Source organism: Enhydra lutris, unplaced genomic scaffold (genome assembly GCF_002288905.1).
Source record: "Enhydra lutris kenyoni isolate GAN:26980312 unplaced genomic scaffold, ASM228890v2 scaffoldscaffold4, whole genome shotgun sequence".
Taxonomy (NCBI): Eukaryota; Metazoa; Chordata; class Mammalia; order Carnivora; family Mustelidae; genus Enhydra; species Enhydra lutris.
The window spans coordinates 11,926,508-11,952,048 of record NW_019154088.1 but is presented as its reverse complement, the minus strand read 5'-3'; the positions used below and the strand labels follow the sequence as shown (position 1 = coordinate 11,952,048).

The window sequence follows — 25,541 nt, the reverse complement described above, 5'->3', positions numbered from 1 at the left end:
AACTGGCCTTACCTCCACCCTAGGTTTTAATGTTTAGGTGAAACTCCTCCATTACTCTTCCTCCATCATTTTCAAGTGGCAAAGGAACACCTGGAAAGGGGGTATTAGGAGACAACTATGACTAACTTCCCTTGGATGCTTACTCCTTAAAACAAGTTTGATGGCCTGGGTGGTCCAGATTGTGGTCAGACAGGCAGGCAGGGACTCACAACCAGGAAGGGGCTGTTTGGATGAGAACCTGGTCTATAGCAGAGGTTCAGGAGCTGCCCAGGCAGTGGGTGTGGCCGATCTTATTAACCCCTTCTGCCACACCCTCCCAGCTATATAGCTAAATGCCTCTGTAGTCCTCCCCAGCTTGTGGGGTTGGCCGAAAACATCTAGCCTGACAGAACCGTCAACCCATCTTTGAAAGACTGCGGTTGAGCTCCTATTCTCCAAGCAGGCACCAGGGGTCAAGGCAGCAGAGCTGATTTGTGCACAAAAGTAAGGAACCCTGGGGAATTCTAGGGGAGGGAATCTAGGACTTCTGGGGAGGGAGGGGATCTCCGGAGTTATTGACTTCCAGCTAATTTCATAGGGGAGGGATTGGTGTTGTTGTAATTCAAGTATCGTAGAAAATGGGCTTCATTTTGCAGATGGCTCAGCCTGTTTGGGAGCAATCATGCAAACGATGCATAGGAGGCAGGGAGTCTAGAGGAGAAGAAAAAGTATACTTATGGTTGTTTCGAGTGTGATCGGTGCTGCGAAGGAGAAGCTAAGCGTTCCAAGAGAGTAAATATGGGGTCTCAGCTAGTTAGAAAAAGCTTCTGTGATAAAGTGACATTTCAGTGTAGGTCTGGAGAGGGGGTACAGAGTGTGACCAGGGAAGGGAATGGATTGGGCAAGCCAAGAAAAGATCAGCAAGTGAGAGGAAGAATGGTGGGCAATACGGCTGGAGATGTGGTCAGGGTAGAACACGGCAGAACGTGTGAGCCATGTGAAGATTTTGGACTGTGGAGCAAGGCAAGCCATTGGTGAGTCTGAAGCAAGGGTATGACCTAATCTGTTCAGGTCATATATGTTTTCCATCCCCTTGAGAATAATCAGGCCAGGAGTAGAGACAAGGCTGCATGAGATTGGGCTGGACTAGGTTATGGCAAGTTCTCTATGGTCATGAATGTCTCTTTGGGAAGCCCATCTTGACACATTCTTGTATGAAGCTCACATTCTGAAGGATCATAAATATTACTGTTATTGCCAAATAAAACTGGCTAATGTTTGTGTAGCACTTTAAGGCTTTTACAAACATTATCTATTTGAGTCTCAAAGCAACTCTGTGAAGTAGGCCCTGCTATCAGCCCCATTTTATGTAAAAGTAGAGTGCTCATCAAGGCTTACTTGCTTATAGTCAGGGAAGCACTAAATCTCAGAAAGAACAGAGCAGGATCCTGAACCACTTCTCTAACTCAGAAGCCTGTGCCTTATCCATTTGGTTACATAACCGTCAAACAGAAGCCTCCAAAAAACTAATGAAGATTTATAATATTTACAAGGATGAGTAAGAATATGAATTTGGGGGCTGTGTGGGACTAACAGATTCAATTTTGAAAATGTTGAAATTGAAGTAACAGCAAGATCTTCAAGCAGTAGACACATACAAGGATATGGAGCCAGGAGAGGGTTACAGGGGGTCTGTTCTGTATTTATTTTAGATTTAAGGGTCCTCAGAGCTTGCGACCTTGTTATGGGACAAATCTAGTAGATTAACCTAAAAGATGTTAGTCTACTATCAAAACAGAGATGATTCTATGGAAGAAAATATTTTCTGTTCAGGAAACCAAATTTAAAGCTTGACTATATTAGGCATTTGTCTTTTAGAGAGAAATCTATACACAGAATGTGATATACTCAGTCAATGAACATGATTTGCAATACCATGATGGATACTGATAACTTAATCATGTGATTCTAACTCCATTAAAAAAACTTTTTCGAAAATATAACTGCTTAGCTAGATTCCAGGTGGGTATGACAATCATGTAGAAGGAGCTGGTGTAGGTGGTGGTATGAAAAAAAGCGAGGGGTAATCAAAAGCTCAATTTTTTCAGTGATGTTTAGGTTTTAAAACTGGTCACTTGCAGCTATAAAACTATACTTTCTAAAGCAGTGCAGGAAAAGTAGCTTTGTTATTCACCACTTTCGAGCTTTCAAGCCTCTCTTCCTTTTTTTCCCTACCAAAGACAACTGGTTTATAAAATGAGTTTGGGTTGCTGCAGCCAATTCCTCTGCCGGTTTTAGAAGCCCTGGCTTTCCCTGCTCTCCCCCTTTACTGGTGCTGTGTCTTTGGCCCGAATGCCTTTCTCACACCAGCTTTCTCTCTAAAATCCTCTTCATCTGCCAGTGGCTGCTCACAGTTCAAAGCCTTTCCAGAGCTCCTCCCTAGAAGACCTCCACTGTTTTGAGCCTATGAAGAGCAGTTTCCTTTGTAGAGGATATTGTGCATGTTTCCTCTCCACCAATGGATTGTAAGCTCCTTTGGGTTGAAGACCACCTTTGTGTGCCTTAAAACTTCTAATATGGTGCCATCAGTATTCTGGGCATTCAAACTTGTAAAACAAAGGAAGGAAAGGCATCAAAATAGTAGGGAAAATTGGGATACTCGGTCTTTTTTTCCCTTGAAGAATTTATTTATTTATTTATTTATTTATTTATTTATTTATTTGAGAGTGAGAGAGAGAGAGTGTTCATACAAGCAAGGAGGAGGGGCAGAGGGAGAGGGAGAAGCAAACTTTCTACTCAACAGGGAGCCCGATGCGGGACACCTCCCAGGACTTTGGGATCATGACCTCAGCCCAAGGTAGACACTTAACCATCTGAGCCACCCAGGTACCCCAGGACATCCAGTCTTAATGAGGCTCTTAGTTTGACTGAATGAAATTTCTTTTGTTAACCTAAATAGTAATACTATGGTTATTTTTGGAGTAACCTCTTTTCTCATCTAAGCCCCCACCCAAATAAGTAAGTGAGTGAGTAAATAAATAAATAAATAAATAGAATTTGAGACATGAAAGTTTATTTTTACAAGGCAAAAGTCATTACATTGTGAAAGCTGTATTTTCAAATAAGATGGCAAATTGTTTTTTTATGGAAATTCACACTTTAAGCAGGTCCTGTCCTCAATATACAGTGTGATTACTACTAAGGAAAAAATCCCACCTCTGCATAGACAAAATAACAGGAAGGAAATTTACCAAAATGTATATTACCCTCTACCATTAAAAAAAAAATCTATTTTCAGGGCGCCTAGGTGGTTCAGTCGGTTAATGGTCTGTCATCATGGCTCAGGTCATAATCTCAGAGTCCTGGGATCCAGCACTGTGTTGGGCTCACTGCTCAGCACACCCTCTCTCTCTGCCCCTCTCCCCTGCTCATGCTCTCTCTCTTTCAAATAAATAAATACAATAATTTTAAAAATTCTATTTTCAAAATATCTTCAGTATGAATTAGGAGTTCTATTACAAAGAGGTTTTTTTTTTAAATTCCACTTTCCTCAAAAGAGCATATGGTTCTAATACAAGAGATTTTTGCACCAGTAACCAAAGTATATTTTTCTGAGCCAAAGTTTTTTTTTTTTAAATAAAATAAAGTCCCTGAGGTGTTCAGTAAACACTTGGTAATGAGTAAGTTTAATGCATCTGATTGAGGATCATTTCCTAAATACATTAAACACATTAAAAAAAGGCAGGGGATGTAACAGAAAGCTTTGGTTACAATAGGTGTGGGAATTTTCGATGAATCACACAGATTAACCCAGGGAATTAGGCACCTCTTACATACCTTTGACAATGATCAGTGAACATGTAAATAGCTTTATGTTTTCTCTGCAGCACTATTCTTCACCAAACCAAATTCTTCCTTTAGGTGTGTTGACTAAATACTTTTGCTTCTCTCTTTACACTGTGAATCAGGTAAAATACCCATGTCCAGATTTCCAGTCATGGTCTTCCTACCACTTTGCTCCCTTACTCTGAAAAGCATTTTTTTAAAAATATTTTATTTATTTATTTGACAGAGAGAGGGAGATCACAAGTAGGCAGAGAGGCAGGTAGAGAGAGGGGGGGAAGCAGGCTCCCCGCTGAGCAGAGAGCCGGATGCGGGGCTCTATCCCAGGACCCTGAGATCATGACCAGAGCCGAAGGCAGAGGCCTAACCCACTGAACCCCCAGGCACCACCTGAAAAGAATTTTTTTTTTCCTCCCTAGTTAAAAACATCTTAAACTCCCACTATGAAAAATTTTTTTAATTCAGAAAAGTATAAATAAGCAAATCACGATCATTCACAATCCCACTGCTCTTAAACAATCACACTTTATATCTTCTTCCATCTTTTAAAGATGGGTCTATTTATATAAATAACATTTTTTACACTATTGAGATAAGCTGCAGTTTTTGTACCCTGCTTCCCCCCCACACACACCTTAGTTAACACTATTTATAGGCATTTCCCCTTGTCATTGGAAACTTTCACCAACTTCATTTTTTAAAAATTATTTATTTATTTTAGAGAGAGAGAGAGCATGCAGAAGCCGGGGTTGGGGGGGTGGCAAGAGAAGAGACAGAGGGAGAGGAAGGGAATCTCAAGCAGACCCCCTACTGAGTACCAAGCCAGATGTGGGACTTAATCTCATGACCCTGAGATCATGACCTGAGCCAAAAGCAAGAGTTGCATGTTCAACTGACTGAGCCACTCACATGCCCCTATCAACTTCATATTTAATCAATGGCATAATAATTCACCGTGTCAACATACTTCGTTTTTCAAGATGCAAAGGTCTCCAGGTCCTAATGGGCTGTTCAAATCTGTTCTCATGACCACTGGTGAATGACCTTCCTGAGGGCAGCTCTGCTCCTTACTCGTCCCCATCTGGACCCTGACTACCTGGCAGTGCCTGACACCAGACTGAGCTGGCTTAGAGTGAACTGGGTCCCAAGCCTTAAAGTGACAGAGGTGCAAAGGGACAGATCAAATCATGCTTTGCCTTCCATATCACTTGAGTCTTCTCAGCTTAAAAAGGAGGCCACAGAAACAAATCCCTCAGCAATTTTTTAAAAGGCTTAGGACAGAAACTTCTTTCCTTATGCAAAGATGCATCCGGAACAGTGGGGAAATTAAGAGCAGGAGGAGTCCTAGGAGGAGGAGGAAGTGGCAGCCCCACCCAACCAACTCAGGATGCGAGAAAAGGTTCTAGGAGGATGACTGTAAATGCTCCAAGACACAATTAGGTCTGGAATCTTAATACTGATTAGCTGAAGGGCCTTGGCTGACAGAAGAAGGAGGGAGATGGACCAGAGTGAGTACCGGGAATCTGACTTTTCTGAGGAGCTGAATTAAGAGACGGGAGGTGTTTGGGGAGGATGGGGGGTGAACAGAAGAGACAGGAGAACTTACATGGATGGTGATAGTTCATTTTGTAATCTGGCTCCTTCCCCCCATTGCCCCATTTTCATTAGGAAGATACAAATCATTGGGGGCACAAATATTACTTTTCTTATGAGTGGATTCAGCTTAACCTTAAAGCTGTGAGCAAACTTTGCTTTGACATCTTGTGACTGGAATGGCCTTGAGAAGTCTGAGGAAGCCCATAAGGATCTTGACCTTTACCACCAGATGTCCTTGGTACTTGGGAAGCCATTTCTTTGGCTAACCCTGCAGCTGTGGGAAGACCACCTCTTAGATCCTAGACCTTTTTCCTGGCCCAGCTTCTCCTCTGACTCTGAGCTCCCCTTAGAGAGTGCTGCTTCTGCCCTCAGAACTCAGGCTCTTTTTTGGGTCTCCTCAGAACCTCTGCTGCTAGGAATGTAAAGAACATTCCAGCCTGGCAGGCACACAAGGCCTGCTGGGAGAGGACACTAAACATGGATTCTGTATTTCTTAAAATTGTGTCCAAATTTATGTATCACGGAAACTACTAGAGATTAGGAATGTACATGGTATTATACCACAAGTCATAGTTTAATAGAGAAGTCTCAAGACATCTCTTTGTACACTAGATTCTAGGGTGTTTTTTTTGCCAAAGTCTAGGGTAATTTTTTCCCCTCAGGTATCCTCAACCTAAGCCTAAATGTTATATTATCTTTTTTAAGCTATACTTTAATTAAGCAAGTAAAACACACACACAAAATAGGTTTGTTATAAAAAGTAAAAAGTTCACGTTTTAGGATAAAAAATGCCAAGTCCCCCTTCACATATGTATGTACTCCAAATCTTGCTCCTTCCTCATGGGAGAGAACTGTTAACAATGTGGTTAACTGTTTCCAGATAATAATAGATTATATAGAATTTTTCATTTTAAACAATGGGATTATGTAATACATATTATCTGTTGACTTGCTTTTTTAAAAACTTAATCATATATCTTGGAAATCTTTGCATGCCACTGCATATTTGTCTATCAAAAAATTTAAATGAAGTATATATAATTTTCCATTCTGGACATATAAACAGTTTAATAAATTTATTAATTAAATTTATTAATAAAAATTATTTTATTTGTTACTATGCCTTTTTCATGGGCATTTAGATTGTTTCCAGTATTTTGCTCTTATGAATAATGCTGCAATGAACATCCCTACTGATAAAACTTTGCATATGTGTGAAAGTCTTTTTTATATGAAAGATTTCTAAAAGAATTTTTAGATCAAAGACAATATCCACTAAGTTTTTAATGGATATTGTAGAAGAGGGAAAACTTTACTATTTTTCCTGCTACCCAGTCAAGTTCATTGGCTGGGGACCAATAATTAGACTGATAAAAGAAACAGAAAACACACCGAAGTGTATTAACATGTACTTTGCACACACATGGGAGCACTTAGTGATGAGTAACTCAAAGAGATGATTAGAACTTGGGCTTGTATAGCATCTCAACAAGAAAACAAGACATTTTTAAAGAAGTGACAAGACAAAGGAGAAGGACTTGGAGTACCTAGGGCAGAAAGTTGTAGGAAGGTAAATTTAGGGGGAAACTAGTAGAAGAGAAGAGCCAGTTAATAGTTTGTTATATAGATTTCCTCTGGTGCCATATCTGGGTTGATGAGGGTCTAGAGCTGTCTCTGTTGATGGACTTCTACCCTTCCTGGTAGAAAAGGGTAGAGGAGGGACACCTTTGTAAATGTGAGTCCTGCTTTTAGGCAAATAGGGGAAGTGCCGAGACTTTTTCTTGTATCTGCTTCTCAAGCGCCTTCAGCTCAAAATAATCTTTATGTCAAAGTGGCATATTTTGGGTTGGCATATTCTGTTCCTCTTCAATATCAATTGATTTCCTCTAAAACATCTGTATGAATTTATACTAACACCATCAATGTATGAAACAGTACACTTCCATTTATAGCATATTCACAGAATATGCTATTTTAAATAGTTTAAATATTTTAAAAAATATTTTTAAAAATATTTTAAAATTTAATTTTATTTAAATTAAATTTAAATTTATTTTAATTTAATTTAAAAAATGAAAATATTTTTTAAAAAGATTTTAAAAATAAAATAAAATAAAAAGATTTTTAAAAAATCTTTTAAATAGTTTAAGTGGATCAAAGATAGGATCTCATTATTTTTTTAGTCTGCATTTCTCTGATTACAGCAAGGCTTCTTAATATTTATAGCAACTTTTCTACATTATGGATATATGTCCTTTGTTACATTTGCTGCAAAAGGCCTAAAAATCTAAACTGTAGAGCCATCCTAGGGTCACTTTCCTCCTGCTAGCGGCTATTTGAATTGCTGAGTACTAGGTATAAACAACTACGTAATACAGTTAATCCTGTAGATATCATTAAAGGGAAATAGTGTTTCAAAGAAACAGCTTAGTAGTACATGATTAACTGACAAATAAATGGTTCAGAGTCCCAGAAATTCCAGAGAAGAGAGGGACACCAGGTGGGCTCTGGAACTGGTTCTGACCTGACCACCTGGCGTTTTCAGATGAGGAGGTTGGGAAGAATCTATGATTTTCATTGTGTTCTTTAGACCCCTAGGGCTCTACAGAGAAGCTCCCCACTCTTCCACCAGAGCGGCTCCTCTTATACAAAAGGAATACATGTTCAAAGCAAAAGCTTGGACAATACCAAAAAACTCAAAGGAAAGAGGAATTTCCCATAGTGCCACCTCTTACCATATCGGGTTTGAGTCTTTTTATGTTGCTTCTTAATGCCTCATGAATTATTTCCCCAGATTCTTTGTTCTTTCTGTTGGTTACATTGAGATGAGAGGAATAAAGTTTACATATCCAGCTCTTACTGTAGGATATTTGGGTTGAACTGAAGATCCTCATTGCTTACATTTTTGTACACAAATTATGATTTTTCTTAGGAAAAATTTCCAAAAGAGGAATTTATGGCTCAAATGTATTTATGTTTTAAGACTTTCTTTTCTTTGGTAATAAATACGGATAAATTGCCCTCAGAAAGTTGTACCATTTTATCCTCCCACCATGGATAGGTGTACCCATTACTACTGAATCAAACAGCAGCATCTTGGCCTGGAATCAAGCACCCACTCATGTTGGACCTGCTGTCATCGTGGGCTTCTCTCTTCTTCCCCTATAGTCCCAATGCCCTCCTGTAGGGTTATTCTCCTTGTACTTCATCCATGCTGCACATACTGCTGCAGCAAACATCCTAGAGAACCCACCAAGGAAGGCAGGAGACTGTGAAGGTTAAGAGGGAAGGCTCTGGAACCAGCCCACATGGTTTGAATCCCAGCTCTGCCCTATACCTGCCTGCATGTGGGCAACAATATTAACACCTCCATCACAGGGTGGTTGAAAGAACAGAAATGGTTTCAGATAAATAAAATTACTTCTGATGGTGCCTGGCATGCAGTAGGTAGTCAGTGAGCGTTAGCTACCGTTGACAGCAATTAGGAACCATGCTCCATCCTAGGCATGGGGGATCCAGGTGTGAGAAGATGGCCAAGGTCTCTGCTTTTGAGGAACTAATTCTAGATACTATGAATAACAGAGAATAAGGAGGGTTTTTTGATGGCAAGCAATAGGGTAAGAGGTGAGGCATCATATTCAGTGGCCAAAGAAAGCCTCATTGTAGTGGTTACCTCTGAGCTAAGACCCAAGGGCAAAGACGGATCCACCCTCGAGAGCAAGACTGCCTCAGGCTTTGGTCTCAAAGGGCAGGAGCTTCAACACTCACCTCAGAACTCATCACAGACAGATGGTTGTTTAAATGTCCACCACCCCCCCCCACTTTTTAAGACTAATAATACATGGGGGGATATTTTGATCCTTCCTTGTCTTCATATTAGTCAACCACCAGGAATCACGTGGCCAGGTCTCAAACTGTCCTCTCACTCAAGTCATTAACTCTTGTGGGCCTGGAACCAAGTCAAGAAGGCCTTACGGGTGCTGACATGTTTTAACTAATTGCTTCTGCTGGATTTCCTGCTTTGCTGAACCTCTTCTTGAGCCTTTTGGTTTTCTTTTCCTACTCCCTTGAAGGACCTCTCTTTTGTTCTCTGAAGTCACTGTCTCCCTGACAGGAAATGCACTTTAGTGAGCCAAATATATAGTGGTATTAAGTGGAATAAAAAGAAAACCTGAGTCTCCAAAGGAGAATGAGTTTTCTCTGTGCACTGCAACCTCAGGCATGGAGAGGAAGACATCTTCCTTCTTCCTCTTCCCCTTTCCTTCCCAAACCAAGATCCAGCCTGGGTAAAGGAAGAATTGACTTGGCTGCCCTTAGGAACTATGTTTCCAGCTGTGAACAGCAGCCAGGAAAAGGCTGCCCCCAGTCCTGTTCCTTTCTGTGGAAGTGATGGTGCTGTTCACTGCCTTCTTTGGGAATCTGATCTTTCAGGGTGGAATGGCCACTGGGCTCTATACATGGGGTGGAGAAGCTTCCTTCAGAGGTCTTGCAGTTCCTGGTATGAATACGTCAGACCCCTCAGGAACAGAGAAGATGCAATCCGTTTCCACCAGTATCTAGGCCAGTTTTCAAATTTTTGACTATGACCCACAGTTCACATCATGACCCAGTTACACATAAAATTACACTTGCTCTTCTTATGTGTGATACATTGTGATATTTTCTATTTTAAAAAATATTGGTCACATTTCTCTAAATTTATTTTCTAACTACTAATGGATTGGACCTGACTTTAAAAAAAAAAATGCTATCAAGTAACCCAAAAGCATCTGTCTTAGATCTTGCCCTGACTTTTCTGGTTCTAATAATGTAATTATTTAAGTGCCTAAGTTACATCAAGAAGTTAAAAACTTTGTACTATTCGATCCACTAATATAGCTTTGAATCTACCTCAAGGAAAGAAGGTTACAAGAAGGGGGATCAAAGGATCAACAAGAACATTGTTTTTAGCCAAAAGTTTAACAAATTTGTGGGAAAGATGCAAATATTAAATTTGGATTTGCTTTAGACTGTGAAAGACATTTTAAAAATATTTTATTTATTTATTTGGCAGAGAGAATGAGCTAGAAATCACAAATAGGGGAAGGGGAAGGGGCAGAGGGAGAGGGAGAAGGAGGCTCCTAACTGAGAAGAGAGCCCAATGAGGGACAGGCTTGATTCCAGGATCAGGGATCATGACCTGAAACAAAGGCAGATGGCTTAACTGACTGAGCCACCCAGGCGCCCTTCTGAAAAACATATTTAAATACCTAATCCACTTTCTTCATGTGAAGTATTAGATGTAGTCACAGGTAGTTGAACAACTATACTTAAAGAATATTTCCTAATAGTTCAGCATTAACCTAGAAGAAAGCTCTAACATGACTCCATTGGCTTCTGACTTAAGCCCTAATGTTTAGAACCATCTTATTACCAGTGACTGGAAGAAGAGCTGGAAAACAGTTTAGGCAATCCTCAGATGGTGTTTGAGTGAAAGAATTGAAATTCAAGAAGTCCAGCCAGGTGGGAAAGATGAGCTGAAACTAGCAAAGTGAACTTATTTAGTAAAAACATAAAGAATATATGTGGAAGTTTGGGGGCACCTGGGTGACTCAGTCAGTTAAGTGTCTGCCTTCAGCTCAGGTCCTGATCCTGGAGTCCTGGGATGGAGTCTACATCGAGCCCGGCATCAGGCTCCCTGCTCAGAGGGAAGTCTGCTTCTCCCTCTGCCCCCCACCTTGTTGCTCGCTCGCTCTCAAATAAATAAATAAGTCAATAAAATATTTTTTTAAAAAAATAATATATGTGGAAGTTCAAAATGTGAATGGCACAAAAACCAAGTAGGTGCCAGCATTTGTTTTTCCTCTAGGATGCTGTTTGGCAGCATCCTTGGGCTCCATCCCAGTCATGACCACAAAAATGCCTCCAGACATTGCTAAATTTCCCCCAGCGGACAGAATTTCTCCAGTGGAGAACCACTGAGATAAACTGTTATGCTACTAGGGACAAAGGCTTAACAGATTTTCATTTACGGTAAGTGCAATAAATACCACCAGCAGAAATAACAAAGCAAATGCAGTCTGAGGCTGCGTTATTCCTAGCACTAAGAGCAATGAGGGATTACTGAGGGCTGACTCTCCACCTGCCACTACAATGAGGTCTTTCCATGTGAATCCTCACTCAATGCGCATGTGAACCCTACGGGGTGGGAATACCACAGTCTCCATTTCTCAGTGGAGGACTCTGATGTCTGGGGACATAAGTGACTTGCTCAAAGTCTCACAGCTGAGGTGGTGAGAGCCCATACTCTGGCCCACGGAGCTATGAGAGTCTTTAATCTGTATATTAGGTGTACACCTACAGGAGCATCCTGGGAAGAGTCAGTGCCCTCATACACATGGAATGTGGCTGACCGGTGAGAAATAAGCCACCCACCCAGGATCTTAAAGCCTGTAGCTGAGGTCCCAGCCTCCAGTCAACTCACTGACTTAATTCGTACAAAATTCTAATATGCTCTTTCTTCTATCAGTAGGACAATAGAGTAACTTTTGGAAAGACTGTCAACAAAAGTGGTTAATAGTACGCGGTGGCCCTTCAAGGGTTAAGTTTTAGTGCTGTAGAAACATTTCTCTTCCTGGGGCCCTAATTCTTAAGCCCTGTAGCTCTGGGGTCCAGGGGCAGAGGTCACTAGGATCACAGTCTTCCCACTCCAGGGTCAGGTCCTGCTACATCGTCCTCCGAGGCTAGGCTGTGAAACTAGGAGGCAGAGTGGCAGAAGGGCTAAGGTCTGGACGGAATCCTACCTAAGACAGAGCCAGGAAGCCACAGCTGGGTAATGACTGGTCTCCTCCTTGCCCCCCTCCAGTGGCAGCCTTGGAGCTCAGGTCTGTGGATCTGCAGAGCCCGAGGAACAACAAAGAGCATCACACCCAGGAGATGGGCCTGAGGCGGCTCATCGTGCGACGGGGCCAGTCCTTTGGGCTCCGACTACATTTCAACCGACCCTTTCACTTTGGGACAGACTATCTCACCTTCGTGGCCGAGACTGGTGAGTTCACCTGGCCCCAAGGCAAAACTCACCTATAGGGCTCCCACCTCTCCTTTCTGAGTGCTCCCTCCCCTCTCCTTTCTTGGGATCCCCAGGGCCCTGTAAGTGATGTTAAGGAAAGATTTGGCCAACTCAGCAAACTGCAGTTGTAATAGTAATAGCTGATTTTTCCATATGCAACAGGTGCTGTGCTCAAACTTCATACATATTATTTCATTTAATCCCCATGATGAGAGTTTCAGGTGGGTAGTATTATGATCCCATTTTACAGATAAAAATACTGAGGCCCACAGGTCATAAGTGGCTTGCCCAAAGACACCCAGTGGCAATAAAAGCCTTAAGCCAAAAAGATTAGCAAGGAGGTGAGGGTCCTCTCAGTCTTCCTGGAATCACGTCACATAGATTTTAAAACCTCACTCTGGGGTCATTCTCTCCCACACAGGACCAGCGCCCAAGGAGTTACTGGGAACCCGAGCCACCTTCTCTCTCACCCAGGCTCGAAAAGGAAATGTCTGGAGCGCCTTTGACTTCACCATTGACACCAACTCGCTCTTAGTCTCCCTTTTCACGCCAGCCAACACAGTCATTGGTCCCTACACTCTGAAGCTAGAGATCTCCCAGGGTCAGAGTCACAGTGTGGTTCACCCACTGGGGACTTTCATCCTGCTTTTTAACCCTTGGAATGCAGGTACGACTTGCTCACAGGAGGTAATGCTAACCCGAAACACTGGGAATGCTCAGTGAGGTTCTTCTGAGAAAACCCAGAAGATACAAGTCAACTATCTATGCCATATATTACCATGTGCTCACTAAAAACCATCTTTACCAAAAAAACAAAACAAAACAAAACCCAAAAAAAAATGAATGGCATGATGAAAATGTTCATGGTGTGAGGTTAAGTGAAATAGATTAGGAAATGGAACACAGTAGGACCTTAATTGTATACGTGGAGAGAAAGAATGGCTGGGATACACCAATTGTAATGGTGGGTATCTCTGAGTGGGAGGACTGAATGATTTTCATTATCTTCTTTCCATCATCTGTATTTTCCAGATCTCTACAAGAAGCTTTCCACTTTTACCATCAGCAAATGATAATGATTGTTTTAAAGGAACTGATTCTATCACTGGCCTCTAGAAAAGCAAAGTAGAATTTTAAAGGGTCCAGTCTTGATTTCTCGTGCCATCAACATGTTTGTTCCCCTGTTATTCAGCAGGACGCTGTCATTGCTGTCTTATCTCTTTATTACTTTTTGTTTTTTGCCCCCTCCACTCCTTAACCACTCAGAGGATGATGTCTACCTGCCAAGTGAAATACTGCTACAGGAGTATATCATGATGGACTATGGCTTTGTTTACAAGGGTCATGAAAGATTCATCACCACCTGGCCCTGGAACTATGGGCAGGTAACCCTGTCACGGAAAGTGGTCCTGGGGCGGGTCTCCTGAAGCTGGTTCTTAATCAACTCTATTAGCTCACAAAGGGCCACTAACAAAAGTCAGGGTATGTGGCACCTGCCGGTTTCCCATCCAGTAAGAGAGGGTAAGGAAGGAAGGGGAGATATCTTTCAAGGTTTTGGTTTTTGTTTCAAGATTTTTTAAAGTAACCTCTACACCCAACATGGGGCTCAAACTTACAACCCAGAGATCAAAAGTGGCATGCTCCACTGACTGAGCCAGCCAGGCGCCTCTCAAGTTTTTAATATTTTACATAAAAAACTACAAACATAATCCAAGTAGATAGGCTACTAAAATTAACCTATCTCTCAAGTTTAATAGTGAGCAATTTATGGTGAACCTGATTCCATCTACACCAGGGGTTTGCAAACTAGAGTCCACTGACTGTTTTTATATGGTCCCTGAGTTAAGAATGGTTTTCATATTTTTAAGTTGTTGAAAAAGAACCAAAAAAATTTTTTGATGTGAAAGTTATATGAAGTTCAAACTTTGGTGTCCATAAATAACATTTCATGGGAACATAGCCACACTAATTCATTTACATATCATCTATGGCTGTGTTAATGTTACAGTGGCAGAGTCGAGTAGCTAAGACAGAGACCCCACAGCCTGCAAAACCTAAAGAACTTACTATCTGGTCCTTTACAGAAAAGGTCTGCCCATCCCTGCTGTCCCTGTCCCTCCCAACTCATCACTGGAATTTTTGGAAGGAAATTGTAGATACTGTATCATTCAGTCCAGTAATACTTCTGTTTATAGCTCTAAAAGATGATGACTCTTTTTGAGAAAAACGGAACAATACATTATCATAACTGAAAAAATGAACAGCAATTTCTTTAATAATATCCAATATCCAGTCAGTATATAAACTTTGTTTATATACTTTTGCTTTGGGACCTTTGGCTCTGGGCAACTTTCCCACTCCCACCACCAGCCATGACTGATGTACTTTTTGCCTCCCTCCCACTGACATCTCAGCCCCCTCCATACTCACCAGGAGGGTAGTGGGGAGAGAGCAGGGGGCCTTGCCCTGTTCTCCCTCTGTGACAACTTGTGTAATTTTTTGAAACTGAAACAAATACCAGTGCATCTGGCAGACAAAAGGGTTGCAGCATGTGTTGCTTTACATGCTATAAACGTATGTCATGAGTTTACACTGGCTTCTCCTGGGCTCCCAGCTTCAGCTGAACTCCTCTACCTGATTTCCAGGATTCCCACACTCTGCCTCCTCTCCTTTCATGGCTGACCCTGTTTTTATCCATCTGATCTTTCCTACTCCCTCATGTCCTCCAGAAACAAGAATCTCTAAACCCTTTAGAGATTAGAAACTAATCTCTAAACCCTGTCCTTGAAACCAAACTCAAAGACCTCTACCCTGCTCTCTTCCCGTCCATCTAGTCCTTCAAAGCCCCCTGGGACCAATGGCCTTCTCTGATCTCTTGGTCAACAGGGATCTCTCACCTCTGAATTCTGTTTGCCTTTTTCCACCAGAGCCACACAGTTCATTTTTCAGAATTCTTTATCTCATACATTCCCAATTTGATTTGTAAGCTCTTTGAAGGCAGGACTTTGTCTAGTACTTAACCCCCAACCCCAGCACATATGCCCCATCCCTAAAAGTCTATGTCACTGACTTGATGTTTCAGGATAATGGACATTTATACTCTTCTCTTTTCTCTCCCTTGAAATCACTTGGAAGTTTGAAGAGGACATCATAGATATCTGCTTCGAGATCTTGAACAAGAGCCTGTACTTCTTAGAGAACCCGTCCAAAGACTACTCTCAGCGGAATGACCCAGTGTACATCTGCAGGGTGGTGAGTGCCATGGTAAGGACAGCTCTCCCGCCTCTGTCTGAGGATGAGCTGAGCTTCCCTGTGGCACTGTAGAAATGCACCTGTCTGGCCTTTGCAGATCAACAGCAATGACGACAGCGGTGTGCTACAGGGGAACTGGGGAGAGGACTACTCCAGGGGGGTCAGCCCGCTGGAGTGGAATGGCAGTGTAGCCATCCTGCGGCAGTGGTCAGCCAGGGGCAGGCAGCCTGTGAAGTATGGGCAGTGCTGGGTCTTTGCAGCTGTAATGTGCACAGGTGAGTGGTGGGGAGATGGGGATGCAGGGTCATTCATTTGATTTTCGTGATAACCCTTTGAGGTTGGGCTCTGATGATCTCCATTTTCACATAAGTTAACTGTGGCTTGTTGGTAGCCCCCCAGCTAAGGAATGATGTACATGTGACCCTGAACCGGCATAGACTGAGGAGTCTTGCGTGTTTGCCTAGGAGGGAGGCTGACCTGTTGCAATCATCCGGCAGATGGACTATTAAAATGGTCACCTGGAGAGAGAAGCTTGTGGTCTCAAAGTGGAGGCAAAGGCAGCTCCTTTCTACCACAGTCAGGCTTCTCAGCTCCAGGGGAGCCTGGAATCAGGTACAGGATGGGGGAAGCTTGAGGTGCAAGCAGACGGTCTGGGAAAGCCTGGTCTCACCTGTGGGCAGAGCTGGCAGCTACCAAATACTTTTCGGAGGGATTCTGGAGGAGTTACAATTGGAGGTTTGCTACTTGGCCAACTACCTGCATGAAGCATCGACGTTTTATGCATGATCATTTATTACAATTTAGTACAAAGGTGTTGATTGGATTATCTGTGAAGGTGAGGGAAAGACAGAATATTGAGGTGCCTTCCTGTCTTCCCCCATGCAAGGAAGAGTGTACCTATTACATTGTGGGGCTCAGTCAATGTTTGCTGAATGAATGGACTGGCTCTCAGTTGGAAGGAACATAGATCAGGGAAGACAGAGACAGAGGCTGAAGACAAAGTTCTAAATTTTTCTGACAGGGACAGCATAGCTTGGCAGTTAGGTATGGGCGCTGCAGACAGAGGAGATGTTCAAATCAAGTGACCAAATCAAGTGACCTCATTTTGCTCTTCCATTTTCCCATTTTCCCCGAAAAATGCTCAGCACAGCATCAGAATTTAGTATGGCCACATGCCTGGCCTGGGAAGTCCCTGGGTAGGCAGGTGTCATGGAGGAGGGCTTGGGCCCTTAGATACTGAGATGAGAGGATGAGATCTAGGTCGGCGTCCTTACTCCACGTTGAAGCCTCTCCTTATTCCCAGGCCCTAGAGCCCTGGGGCCACTGAGTGAGGGGACAGTTGCTCCCATCAGACAGCCTTTGGCCACTTGCAGCCCTGGTTTAGCTGTCATCCCTGCAAAGGGTGACAGGCCCAGAAGCTGTGCTGGGCGTAGACAGGTGACTTGTGAACAGGTGACTGGCTCCCTCTGGGGTTGAATCAATCAAAATATTGATCAATCTCAATAGTTCTCTTACTTTTCTTACTTATTATCCTCCCAGCAGCCTCAGGAAGCACCCTTTGCTCCTCCTGAACAAGGGAGAGGTAGAGGAAACCTCTGCTTAAACTCCTCATCTAAACTCTTTGCCTTGCTGGCTGAGGTGGGGCCTTATGTCCCAAAGGCACATCTGGCTCTTGATTTTGGGCAGATGTGTGTGTGCGCGCGCGCGTGTGTGTGTATGTGTGTATCTGCTTTGAATGAGTAGATCTTAACCACTTGACATGAAATTTTAACTCAGCTTTAAAAAGCCTTTATAGAGGACATTAGGAGAACGAAGGGAAAAATGAAGGGGGAGAATCAAAGGGGAAGACAAACCATGAGAGACTGTGGACTACAGGAAACAAAGAGTTTCAGGGGGGAGGGGGTGGGGGATGGGTTAACCCAATGCTGGGAATTAAGGAGGGCACGTACTGCATGGAGCACCGGGTGTTACATGCAAACAGTGACTCATGGAACACTACATCAAAAACTAATGATGTACTGTATGGTGACTAACATAACATAATAAAAAAATAATAATACAGAAAATAAAAAGGCTTTATTGTACTATCCTGAGAAGCCACAAGAGGGTGCTGTTGCCTTGTCAAAGATCGTTGTTGCCTCTGTACCTGCAAGTTCCCTTTGTCCCTGAGGTTTTCTGTTTAACCTCCGTTAAGTCTATACTGCCCTTCTATCCTTTCTCTGATTTCTTTCTTACCTCCTCCAAACCCTGTATTTCAGTAAATCAGCTGGTCCAATTCCTTATTTTGTTACACACAAGGAGACTAAGAGCCAGAGAAGTTAAGTCACCTACTGATGGTTACACAGCTTTTCTCCTGAAACTGGCCACAGCATAAGGCCTAAAATTTCTTATTTTCTTTTGAATTAGCAAATATTTCACGTTCTCTGTTTTTAATGTGGAAAGCTCCTGAATGAAAAAAAAGCCCTAAATGATAAACTGAGTTGCTTATTGTTGTTTTAAGTTACCTTCACATGATTTCTTTCTCCTAGTGGGATGGAGACCTTCAATGGGGCAGGTAGGCAGCAGGGTTCTGGGCCTGGGTTCAGTGCCCTGAGAATAAAGGAGTTACAGGTATGGATCTGCAAGAATCTTGGCCTTCTTTCTGTCCTCCAGCTTAAAACTTAGAAAGGATGCCTGGGAAACCAAAGATTCTACTTGAAATGGACTCAGTGATTCTCCACGCTTTCCTTCTCTTTAGTAATGAGATGTTTAGGTGTTCCAACCCGTGTGGTTTCCAGTTTTCGTTCTGCACACAACATGGACGGGAACTTAACCATTGACACCTACTATGACCAAAATGCAGAGATGCTGCCAACTCGGAAGCGAGACAAAATATGGTAAGGGGACACAGTCTCGAACAGATCTCTGCTCCATCTCAGGACGGGCAGGGAAACTCTGACACACTGCTCTCTGGTCTTGAGGCAGTATCACCCTTCCCTTTGTGGCTGGTGCCCAGAGAGTAATTCCCCCACCTAGGAGTCTGTTCTGGCTAATTAGGTCATCACATCACACTCATTTCAGAGATAGAAGACTATGGGGTAACATTCCAGAGCCCAATCTTAATGAATAGATTGTGTGGTCTGTGAATACTGATCTCAAAACCTGCATGCCTCTTACTCCTCCTTTTTTGAGCCATTCTGTCTGTGCCATTCTCTGCTTGCCTTCTTGGGCCTGGACTTGCTGTCTTTGCCTACTTCCTCAGTCTCTCCTTCTTCCTCCTCTACCTACCCCACTCTCATTGCTCGCATGTGAGCGTGCATGTGTACGTGCGAGTGTATCTCTGTGCATCCCTTCATTTCTGTATCTCTCATCTCTTCCCCTGGCTCCTCTTTCCTCTGCTCTACTTCAGATCTGATTTTCTGGTTTTCCTTTCCAGCTAGTTTCCAGGTACGATCTTTGAATTGTGTGAGAACTAGCGGCTATCCTTGGAGCCCCTCCCTCTCTGAGCTCTAGAGGATGAAACATCCCCCTTTCAGTCAGCAGTGGTGTATCTGGGAAGGTGGGATCACAGAATTATGTCAAATTCTGTGTATGAATGCACAGTTGGAATCTAATCCTGAGGAAACATCAGACAAGCTCAAAATGAGGATCACTCTGGCAAATAAATAAACACTGTATTCCAAATGTCAGTATAATACAACAAAGGCTGAGGAACCCCTCCAGATCCAAGCAAACAAAGGGCCTTGCCCAACTAGATGCGTGTGATCCTGGACCAGGCAGAAATGAATGTCATAAAGGGCATCACTAGGTCAATTGACAAAACTGAAATTGTATCAGCAGTAAATGTATGAGGTAGATAACTGTACATGATTATGTAGGAGAAGATCTCTAAGAAAGTACACACCGAAGTAAAAAACAAAGGGGAAAAATGTATTTATCATCTTCACATCCATACTGAAACAAAGCGAATGATAAAGCAAATGGGCAAAATGTTAATGATAGATGAATTGGGTAGATGGGTGTTTTTTGTACTACACTTGCAACTTTACTGTAAGTTTGAAATGACTTCTAAATAAGTTTAAAAAAAAGGCGGGGCATGAATATAATTAAAACATAATAGCTTTGTGCAGTGCCAGATGGTAGCTAGATTTTTCATGGTGATCGCTTCATAACTGATATAAATGTTAAATCGCTTTGTTGTACACCTGAAACTAATACAATATTGTATGTCAGCTACACTTTAATTAAAAAACTGATATAAATTACAGGATTCAGTATAGTGTCCAATACCTGGCAAATCTTCTGAAATAAATCCTCATCTTCTTCCTCTTTTCTGTAGGAATTTCCACGTCTGGAATGAGTGCTGGATGATCCGGAAAGATCTCCCACCAGGATACAATGGTTGGCAGGTTCTGGACCCCACTCCCCAGCAAACCAGCAGTGGTGAGTGAGGGGCCCTGTGGAAGGGTCTGGGCTCTGTGCGGAGGCTGGTCAGGCACTGACCACATGAGCAGGAGGCCAGAAAGGAGCAGTATTTTTCTTACTTTGTCGCCTTCAGCTGGGTGACCTAGAGGAGTAACAGGACCTCTCAGTTGCTTCCTCACCTGTAAAGTAGGGAAGATGATGATACTTCACAGGGTGGCTGTGAGGATTGGGTGAATTTGTGGGAATCTGAGAGCACTCTGTGGATGTGGGTCTTCTCCATCCCATCCCCCTGCCGCCCTACCCCTCAACAGCCACCGCAGTCCACATGCTGGCAGCTGGCAGCTGTCCTCAACTTCTGTTCCCTCCACAGGGCTGTTCTGCTGTGGCCCTGCCTCTGTGAAGGCCATCAGGGAAGGGGAGGTCCACCTGCCCTATGACACCCCATTTGTGTATGCCGAAGTGAATGCTGATGAAGTCATTTGGCTCTTTGGGAATGGCCAGGCCCAGGAAATCCTGGTCCATAACACCAGTTCCATCGGGAAGGAAATCAGCACCAAGATAGTAGGGTCAGATCAGCGCCAGAACATTACCAGCTCCTACAAGTATCCAGAAGGTGCTTGGGGCCCTGGGGACTCAGGAGGTGGGGGGTGGGTAAAATCTCCTTTGCATGCCTCCCGGTGAGGATGGCTTGCTCCTGTTAAAACCCCGCCTGATCACCTCCTCCTCATGGCAAACTCCCAGGGGCTTTCCTGGACCCTGGCCATGTGGCCCTAGAGTTGTTAGATTGAGCAAATAAAAGTAGAGGGTATCCAGGCAAATCTGAATCCCAGATAAATTCAAATAAGCAAATATTTTATTAGTATAAGTGTGTTCCAAATATAGTATGCGATATATCTAAACTGAAAACTATTCATTGTGTATCTGAAATTCAAAATTGAATGTCCTTTATTTTACTTGAAACTCTGTCCTAGGGTCATATCATGACCTCATTATGTCAAGACAGTAGGGGGGTGGATGCTTAAGGAAGCAAAGGATGCCTGGCTTGTGGAAGGGAGTAGACGTCCCTGCGAAGAAGGCCAGGGGGAGTCAGACACCCTGAGTACCAACCAAGGTCCTGCTGTGTAAGCCTAGCCTAGTTCTTACCATCACTGTGCCTCCACTTCCTCATCTATAAAATGGGTTAATGGCACCTTCAAGGGCTGTTGTGAGGGCAGGAGAGTGGATACACAGAAAATACTTGGAGCAGTGCCTCTGGTACATAGCAGCTACTATAGAGAGAAGTCCACAGTTTGGGGTGAGGTGGGGTTCAGCCTGAATGTTGAGTAGCCCCCAGGAGCAAGAGATGAAGATCCATTTAGAAGACATGAGCATATATTTTAGAAGTGAGGATGCTGGCAGGGGAAGAAGTCTCTGGCTTTGATGACAGCGGCAATACTGATGACAAAGAACCATGCCGGGTGCTTATGTTCAGCAACTCATGTAACTCACCATTTTGGCCACTCTAGGAGGCAAGGAGCTATACTTGGGTTATAGATGAAAGGACTGAGCACCCAGAGATTAAGGGACTGTGCCTGAGCAAGGACTTGAACCCAGCACTGAGCACTGGCAATCCCCATGTTCTCAGCCATGATGCTGTCCTGTCTCCTGCTGCAGCTCTTCACATGGTTGGGGCTTTGGGAGGGGAGCTGAGAGTTTTGGGGGTGGCTAGCTTCCCAAAGGAGGCCCCTGGTCTCTCAGTCTCTCCTCACTGGCTCTTCTTTTGGCCAGGATCCCCTGAGGAGCGATCTGTGTTCATGAAGGCTTCCCGGAAAATGCTGGCCCCAAGAAGGGCCTCTTCCCCTTTCCTAGATCTGCTGGGCTCTGGGGGCCCTGAGGACCAGCCTGCACAGCTGCAGCTTCACCTGGCCAGGACCCCCGAGTGGGGCCAGGACCTGATGCTGACACTGCGTGCCTGGAGGGTGCCAGACAGAGTCCACTCCCGGGAGTCCATCAGCCTGGCAGTGCGCTTCAGCGCCCAGGCCCTGTTGCACCAGGGTGGAACCCGGGAGCCTCTCTGGAGGCAAACAGTGCACTTGAACCTGGATTTTGGGAAGGGTGAGTATGAGATAGGCCTGGAAAGTCGCCAAGAAGGATGGGAACCTTGGGGTCATGAATGAAGCTGGGTATGGTTCAGCCAGATTCCGTGGAGATCCCCGCACCCCAACACACCCACATGGCAGACAGTGAAGCTGCTGGTGGCAGGACATTGCATGTTATGTGCTGGACTCTGACACCATCCTGCCAGGGGAGACACAACAGTGACCTCTGGGGGTGGTGGGTAGAGGGTAAGTGCTCTGAATCTCTCTTAGACACATGCACACAAACATACTTGCACACACATATAGACTCACGCACATATTCTCTCTCACACACACACACATACTCTCCCTCTCTCCCTCTCTCTCTTTCCAGACTCCTCAAGGTGTCTTTTGTCTGTGCTTAGAGATACAGTTGCCGCTCTTACTACCCTACGACAATTACAGAAACAAGCTGACAGATGAGAAACTGATCCGGGTGTCTGGCATTGCCAAGGTGGAGGCTACAGGGAGGTCCATGCTGGTCCTAAAAGACATCTCTCTGGAGCCTCCTCACTTGTCTATTGAGGTAAGGTGTCTGGACAGAGATGGAGCCTGGGGGCCCTCTGACTCACCCAATCCAGGGCTTGGGCTCCAGCAGTGAACAGAACATAGTCCCTGCCTCAGACACCAAATATATGATTAAAGCCCAGTATGATGTTATCTCGTACCCTGCAAAGTGCAGGGCAGGGTGAAAGCCTTCTCAGAGGAGTGATATTTTGTGGGGGCTACACAGGAAGACACTGTACAGAGAAATGAGATGGAGATGAAGGCATTTTAAGCAAGGAAAAAGCTTGGCAGAGGCGGACAGATAGGAGAGGCGTGGCTAGGAGATGGAGTTGAGGAGTTGGATTTGAGAAAAAACACAAGTCAAATTCCAAAGGTGACTGCAGATATTAATATAAGTGTGACAGGGAAGAGGGAAAACAAATGAAAGATGAGGCTCGGACTTTGAACTCGAAGATCGTGTTGCTGGCAAGTAATTACATGAGGAAGGAACACAGGTAGAAGAAAGGTCAATGGAAGCAGAAATGTTCCCCATCTCCTATTACCAGGGTTTTTCTTCCCTTGAAGCCTCCTTTCCCCAGCCCCACACCCCATTCTGAAGGACTTGCCCTCTGCCTAGTCCCAGGCTGGCTTTGTCCCTGCTGGATCTGTTAACAGCATGCTCTACCCCACCCAGAGCAAGAATTGAGTGGCTCCACGTCATAAACCACCTGGCCCTGCTGTCAGGTGGTCAGACCATGATGTGGCAGACAGTGGGCAGTGCAGACACAGCCTGGTGCTGAGGTGAGCGCCCTGCCTGTTACCCAGAGCCCTGGTTCCCAACAAGATCCAGTGCAAACATATGGGATGCCGAGGAGACTATTAATTGGTCCCCACTGGTAAGGGACCTAAGGATGATCTGTACCACTAGGAGAGAAGCCAAAGACATTTTTACCTGTTCTACTTTGCTGCCCTCATTAGAGTACAAAGGGTTTGTTTGTTCCATTTGAATTTTAGAGAAGTCAGGATGTGTTCTTGTTTTTCCTTTTTTTTTTAATTCTCTTTTGAGCCAGAATGTGTCCCAAGTTATGATCTGGGTGGTCAGAATTCATCTTAGTTCAACATTCATTTATCAAATATCCACCACTTGGCAGGAGATGAGCTAGGCACCAGCTCTAGAAGTGAGTAGGTTAGAATCCCTGCCTCCCACTCACAGGCCAAGGCTGTGCTGCCCTATGACACAGATTCCCATGGGATGCACAGAACACACCTGGAAAAACTCAGAGTGTTTCTAATGTCAGAGCAACGTGGGGAAAAGATCCTGTCCACAGTATGGGACATCTGGGTCAGGTCCTGGCTCTGCTATATCACGTGACCTTGGCCTTGGAATAATATTGCTGATAGCATATAGATGGCACATAGGACACCACTTCCTTACCCACTTCCTGTGTCAGACACTACTAATCGATCACAACTCTATCTGACTCTGCATTTGTCCTCAGGAGTCTTTCCAACACACCATTTCTATCGGCCACGATTAACAGATTGGAGCTGGCCCTTAGGTCAAAATCAGATTGCCCTCCTGAACCAGATGGTGGGGAGGGAAATAGATTTCTACGTGGTGCCAGTTCCTAGACGGTGGTGGCTTCCTGAAGCATTGTGACCTTCTAAGACAGGTCAGGATATGTGTTAACCTTGAATACTCTGGACTCATATTCTTCTCACCCTGCAGCAGTGTTACCAATCAGTAAGCAGTCCCTGGTGATTAACAGTGGGATGGTGGAGTCAGGTGACTGAGCTGGAGTACAGAAATCAGGCCAGCTGACCACAATATCCCCACCTTCTCTCCACACAGGTGTCTAAAAGGGCGGAGGTGGGCAAGGCACTGAGGGTCCACATCACCCTCACCAATACCCTGACAGTGGCTCTCAGTAACTGCACCATGGTCCTAGAGGGAAGTGGCCTCATCGATGGGCAGATATCCAAGAAGTATGTACCATTTGTCTCATGCTGGTCTCTGACAAGGGGCACCTTGTGGGGTCACAGGATGGTCCTTCATCTCCTGGTTGGTGCCTACTCACCCCCGTTCGCCCAGAACGTGTCCCAAGTTGAGCCCTCCCCCCCAACCCCTACCCTCCTTGCTTCTCCTTGGGGAAGGTTGAGCTTGGTGGTACTGAGGCATGGGAGGTGCTTACCCACCAAGAGGGGAAACCGGATCATCCTCCCCCCTCACCCCCACCCCCGACAGTTACTTAAAGCTTTAACAGGTTTTTTGACTTTCAGCATTGGGACGCTGGTGGCTGGACATACCATCCAAATTCAAGTGGACCTCTATCCCATCAAAACTGGGCGCCGCCAGCTGCAAGTCCTCATTAGCAGCAAAGAGATCAAGGAGATCAAGGGCTACAGGGACATCTTTGTGGCTGCCTCCAGGGCTTCTTGAGCCCGCCCCCCCCCCCCCCCCCCCCTGCCCACCTCCCCGCCCCCCCCCCCGCCCCCCCCCTCCTCTTGCTCCCTTCTTCATCCCCCCCCCCCACCAGGCCCTCCCCTCCTCCTCCTGAGGCCCTTCCTCACAGCCCCACCTTGGTGTTTTCTGCTCCTGAAGGTGTAATGTTATCTTTGTTCCTTCTCCGTCCTCTTCCCGGCCTGCCTGGGGGTGAATAAAACTCTGTTGGAACCGCTGTGCATCCTGGGAAAAGACAATGAAGAAGTCTTTATTTATCACCTGTGTTCTTTCTTCTCCACTAACAAGCTCCTTATTGCTACTGGATGGTCCTCCGGCCTGCCTGCCAGCTGTGTTGGCTGGGCCCTCCCTACTC

General features: G+C 44.5%; 2 protein-coding genes across 2 annotated transcripts in view; one reads left to right on the top strand and one right to left on the bottom strand.

Annotated features, from left to right (window-relative positions):
- Positions 1–12,318: 12,318 nt before the first annotated feature.
- On the top strand, positions 12,319–25,165 carry LOC111161531 (transglutaminase 7). Its single transcript, XM_022525262.1, has 12 exons — positions 12,319–12,445; positions 12,888–13,133; positions 13,733–13,851; positions 15,602–15,730; positions 15,816–15,993; positions 18,456–18,594; positions 20,037–20,140; positions 20,493–20,735; positions 21,890–22,216; positions 22,605–22,765; positions 24,578–24,711; positions 25,006–25,165. The coding sequence occupies exons 1-12, from the start codon at positions 12,334–12,336 to the stop codon at positions 25,163–25,165; spliced, it is 2,052 nt and encodes a 683-aa protein (XP_022380970.1). The 5' UTR covers positions 12,319–12,333.
- Positions 20,256–25,541, bottom strand: part of LOC111161539 (cyclin D1 binding protein 1) — an 82,760-nt gene continuing 77,474 nt past the window's right edge. Inside the window, exons 12-13 of the mRNA XM_022525274.1 lie at positions 25,305–25,411; positions 20,256–20,301 (exon numbers count right to left, since the gene is read on the bottom strand). Of these exons, the coding sequence (XP_022380982.1) occupies positions 25,336–25,411 (76 nt within the window). The 3' untranslated portion in view covers positions 20,256–20,301; positions 25,305–25,335. The remainder of the gene's footprint in view (positions 20,302–25,304; positions 25,412–25,541) is intronic.

Bases quoted from the DNA above. Each gene is read 5' to 3' on its own strand.
- LOC111161531 (XM_022525262.1), top strand. From the start codon at position 12,334: ATGGGCCTGAGGCGGCTCATCGTGCGACGGGGCCAGTCCTTTGGGCTC. The intron at 13,134-13,732 runs GTACGACTTGCT...TTAACCACTCAG, and splicing joins TTTTAACCCTTGGAATGCAG to AGGATGATGTCTACCTGCCA. The intron at 15,994-18,455 runs GTGAGTGGTGGG...CCTTCTCTTTAG, and splicing joins TGCAGCTGTAATGTGCACAG to TAATGAGATGTTTAGGTGTT.